General features: G+C 32.9%; 1 protein-coding gene across 1 annotated transcript; it reads right to left on the reverse strand.

Moving 5' to 3' along the window:
• Window positions 1–17: 17 nt before the first annotated feature.
• On the reverse strand, window positions 18–4502 carry LOC142357654 (uncharacterized; the record flags this gene model as incomplete). The annotated part of the gene is made up of 4 exons (XM_075409212.1): window positions 18–99; window positions 657–815; window positions 1246–1398; window positions 4350–4502. Coding segments are annotated over 4 exons (547 nt in total), but the record flags the coding sequence as incomplete, so codon positions are not given.
• Between the last annotated feature and the right edge of the window lie 703 nt (window positions 4503–5205).

Consider the following 5205-nt stretch of genomic DNA (forward strand, 5'->3'; position numbering starts at 1 on the left):
TTGACAATCATCGTTGCCCTCCAAGTCCCAGTCGATTCCATCGAACCCTTCAAATCCAGGCACCTCTTCTTGAAGATTAGTATTCCAATCATTCCAAGCCTAAAAAATAACTTTGTCAAGTTTTTTATTAAAAAGTTATTCCGATTCGCCCTCGGAAAAAAACGACATAATTTTAGATAGTAAGTAAACCCCCATACGGAAAAAACCCCCCCACAATTTTAGATAGGAAATAAACCCCCCGGAAATAAACCCCCATTGTAAATTTGAATTTTGGACGTGATAAATTGTTCGGTTGTGATAGTTTCACATCAACCCAGGTCGAGGTTTTCATTTGTTCTCGTTTATGACGCAGACTATTTTTGAACGCACACAGGAGGTACTTAAGTCCCACTGGCCGCCAACCAGTTCCATAGTCGAGAGAAAAATCTATCTTGCAAGATCTTGCTTTATAAACTTTTTCTTCCAAATATGCAGATTGTGATTCAAATTTGAACGCTTTTGCAGTCGATCAGCATGTCTATAATGTGTTTCAATAACTTTTTGAATGAAAAATATCTTTGACTAAAAATGAACATTGAAAAAGTATGCGGAAAAATGGTACTAAATTAGCAACAATTTACGAAATCATACAAAACTAGGGTTGAGTCTGGGCATACCTGGAACCATTGATTGCCAGTGAATGAAGTGTCTGGATGGGGTGCATTCCATCCCCCCACTCCCATCATGTGGGTTGTTGGTATTTCCATCTGCTTCAGTTCCTGCTGCACTTGGGCTATGAAGGAAATGTTTTTGCTCCAGTCAAATCGCACTTCCGGCTAAAAACAACCCAGAATTAAAAAGATTTACTGGAAAATAAAAAAAATAGGTAATTGTCTTACAAAATTTCCAGCATTTTTTTTTTCAAATAAGGGGGCCCTTTCCTAAAATTGGATCTCTATAGTGTCCAAAATGGTATTGCATGCAAGTTCTTTTAATTAATTCTTTGTGCCAATATTTTACTTTATGAATTTAAACCGATTTTAGTTCAATTATTTAAAAAATCAACAGAGTTTACTTGTTGCTTCTTCGCACTCTGATATTAAAAAATTATTTGTTTAATATTATATTTGCGACAATCACAACGAAAATTTATTGACTGAGAGCAAAAGAGCAAACAACAACATATCGCTGTCGATCGGAGTAAATTTTTTAAAAAAAAATAAAAAAAATGCACAAAAGCAGAAATTTTTTGAAGAAATTCGTAACCTCTCCAGTAGTGTCATTTTTAGAAAGTGAAGAACTGAACCATATAAGGACATTGGCACCTGCTACTGCTTCATTCACAACTTTGTCAACTGTCAATCCGTCATTTGTGACATAGGCCACGATCAAAGGGCCATCAGGAAGTGTGTTTGCAACCTGAATAAATTAAATTAAATAAACAATCATGCATACGCACACAGAGGACTCACACACACACACACACACACACAAACCCCACACACAAACATCACACACAAACATCACACGAAACAGATAGAGAAAGACGCGCATCACACACACGCAAATAAATACACGAACAGCACACACATGCAGAAACTATAACACATACATACAAACACACACACACACACACACACACACACACACACACACACACACACACACACACACATACACATCAATATAACTATATATAATATATATATATATATATATATATATATATATTACATATGTATGCATGTATGTTTATAGAACCGCTAAATTTCATGTATTGAGTCTGTATCAAAGTTTTGTATGAACAGAATGAAATGTTGACACGTTTGTGAATGAAGCAAGCAATGTCAATTGTCTCTGTATTCATGGATTAGTCTGAGACTGTTTAATAAATATTTTTCTCACATATTCTCTATTACATCCCAGCAGTGATGAGTTATTTTAACTGGTCTACAATTTATCACTGTAACTTCCTCAAAAAAATGCAAAACTTTTTTAGAGACATAAAGAAATCAAAATGTTTCTTGTTTACTGTAGTGGTTTAATTCAATTGCAGAGCTGGGAGTTGTCACATGTTCAAGAGAGCTAAGAAAAGTTTTCAAAAACGGAGAAATAGAGAAGACAGGGACGGTTTCAAATGAAAACTAAATTTCATGATTACACCTTGTTATCAAGTACGGTTTTGCCATATATTTGAACCCTAAATGAGCAGAGATCAGTGATTTCATGAATGCTAAAATAAAGCAAAAAAACAATTGCGGATACAATTTTTACTACAAGTGAGAAGAGTAAAAAAAACTGCCCATTCAGAATATACGATTGAAATTTAAGCTCCAGGACTAAATGAAACGAAAGTGAGTTTTTCGCGACCATTTATTGCAGATAAAACCAAACGATATCTTTCCAAGAACATTAATTTTATACTCGGGATTATAGTCGGTTACAGACATTTAGTAAAATTTTGTATAATTGATACAATTTATCAACAAGCCTATTGGGTCATCATTATGAATGTTTTTCTCAATACAGTTCTCTTGATAACAGTGAAAATAGATGTACATTTGCTTGAGATTCAACAAAAAACTAATTGAAGATCTAATCTATAATAGCATCATTAATTCATTATGTATCCTTTTTTTAAAAATGACGTTTTGTGCCGTCAATTCAGAAAGTCAATTGAAGAACTCGTGTTTAATATGATCCAGGATGTTTCTTACTCATTTTTTGAAAAATGTTCAAGGAAAAAATAGCACTTTAATTTATCGGAGTAAAAACTGCTTTCCAGTTCGAGATTTGAGTCTTTTAACGAGACCAATAAATTTGATGGAAGTCTGGTTTCCCCTAAGAAAAATTAGTTACGAACCCAACAAAAGAATATCAAGTAGAGTTCTTTTTGTCAATTACACTCTAGCATTTTTCATTTCTGTCGAATATGAATTTCTGCAGAATATGAAATTTCTGTTGAAAATTCTATATTGATTGCTTTAGTTTGCATATATGCCTTATATAGATGTCTTTTCTATTCCATATATACAACACTGTCTGTTATATAAAACAAATGATCAAATTTGGCCTAGTTTTGCAAGTTTGATTAGATAAAAGTTTTTTTAGAATTAATTTAACCTATTAAAGGTTAAATATAGCCGTATAAACTCTGCTACTCTCCAGATGGATAGATTAACAGCTGTTCTGAAAAAAATCAAAAAGAAAAGGGCTTCGTAACAAAAATAAAAATTTGTATTTATTGCAAATTGTACATCGGAAGCGACGATCAACAGTTGCAAGTTGATCGTCCTGAATCAAATAGAAATAAAACGTGGAAAACGTCCACAATCAAATAGAAATAAAAAGACAATTCATGTTTGCTAGGAGAGAACGCAAACAAATTTGTGGAAAACAACTTTAACAAACTTATAAAATCCAAAGCTGCATTTCTAAACATAAAATTCTTTATGTTACCAACAGTAAAATTTATTTGATTTTCATCAGAACAATTTAAAATGTTAAAAAAACTGATATTAAATGAAAATTGAAATCTAAGTAAAAATCATGAGAAACTTTCAAAGTTTCGTTTTTACAACTCTTTATATCGAAGAATGTAACAATCAGCCTTTGGAGCAAAACGAGCACAAAATCTATATAATTACGGATATCGAAAGAATAATGTTGGTTGTTCCTTGAGAAAAGCAATTGAAAAAACAAAAAATGTATTTGCAAAGTTCACAAATTGTTTTCTCTTCATTTCTTTGTCCCAGGGAAACAATTCATTTCTTATTACTTTTAACAAAGAGCAAATTAAATATGTTTATACTCAATATAATTTATTTACAAAAGCAACATAAATTTATCATACAATAAAATCGTGAATTTTTTTTATCTTTTTTAAACAAATGATTTTTCTCCGGTTTGCAATTTTTTTTCTCGGAAAAATTTCTTTTGGTGAATTCATTCCCAAATTCCCAATTGATTTGAATTGGTTGACAATTTGTTCAGTACCTTTTTTCTTTAACGAGTACGTTTACCCTATGTTTTTGCTACATTTTTTCCAACCATCTTTTCTTAGAGAGAGACAAAATTTTGGTTTTAGGGCATTGCAAAACTTACTTACTCGCGTTTTGGCGAGCAATTGGCCGAAGTGGTTAAAAGTTGGTAGACTCTGATAGTTGCTTTTTTGACTTTTATCCACTAATCGTTTGCAATATCACAAAAAGATTCTTAAGTTTTTAAAAATGCAAAATTCGAAATAATGTTTTGACGAAAAGACCTCCATCATGCGTCAACATCCTTCATCAGTAAATTTTCACAAGAAGGAAGCAAACATTATTTCAAAACAAACATCTGCTAAAAATTCATTTTTACAACTTTTTAACCTGTCCAGTGGTGCCATTTTTTACAAGTTGACCTTTGTGCCATATAAGGACATTGACGCCTGCTATTGCTTCATTCATAACTTTGTCAACAGTTAATCCGTCATTTGTCACGTAGGTCACAATCAAAGGGCCATCTGGAAGTCTGTTTGCTACCTGAACAGATTCAAACTGATAACTGAACGCTCTCACCCGTATAAATGCAGCAATCGCAAACAAACACGAAAACACAATCTACCACGACTACACGCGTAAGTGGTGAAAAAAAATTCTTACATCTAAAAATTTTTCCGCATTCACCGCAATGAGCGAAAATCTTATACTTTTTACATCAAAAGCACTGCATATCAAAATTTTGTTAGCAATTTTTAGTTGTGACACCTCAACCCAGGACACAAAACCACACAAACATGCACTCATACTGTTTATATGAATTTATGTGTCTGTAATTGATCTATGTTTCAGCAGAATAAACATAATTAAAACGATGTGTTTGTGGCTGCTACACAAAGCTGCTTTGGGTGTGAATTCGTAATGTGTCTTGACATAGATGCGGTGAAAGAATCAAAAAGTAGTGACTACGACTTGATATGGAGTATTGGTTTTATTGAGGTTGTCAGACGTCGTTTTGACTTAAAAGCGAAAGTGAGTTAAATTGCCATTTCAACTTAACATTTTTGAGGGAGAGAAGTTATCTGATCATGTGCTGAGTTCTTTGAATGACTTTTCGAATTTGAGAAGCGTTGTTAGCAGAATGGCGCATAGAGATGACCGTTTTAGCCGTTTGCCATTTTTGCGTCTAAATGGACCATTATTCAGTTTTAGTTTGGTCTCGTGTAGAAATATTTATTATTCGAAG

The sequence above is a fragment of the Convolutriloba macropyga genome, unplaced genomic scaffold (genome assembly GCF_964194025.1).
Source record: "Convolutriloba macropyga unplaced genomic scaffold, txConMacr16.3 SCAFFOLD_5883, whole genome shotgun sequence".
Classification (NCBI taxonomy): Eukaryota; Metazoa; Xenacoelomorpha; order Acoela; family Convolutidae; genus Convolutriloba; species Convolutriloba macropyga.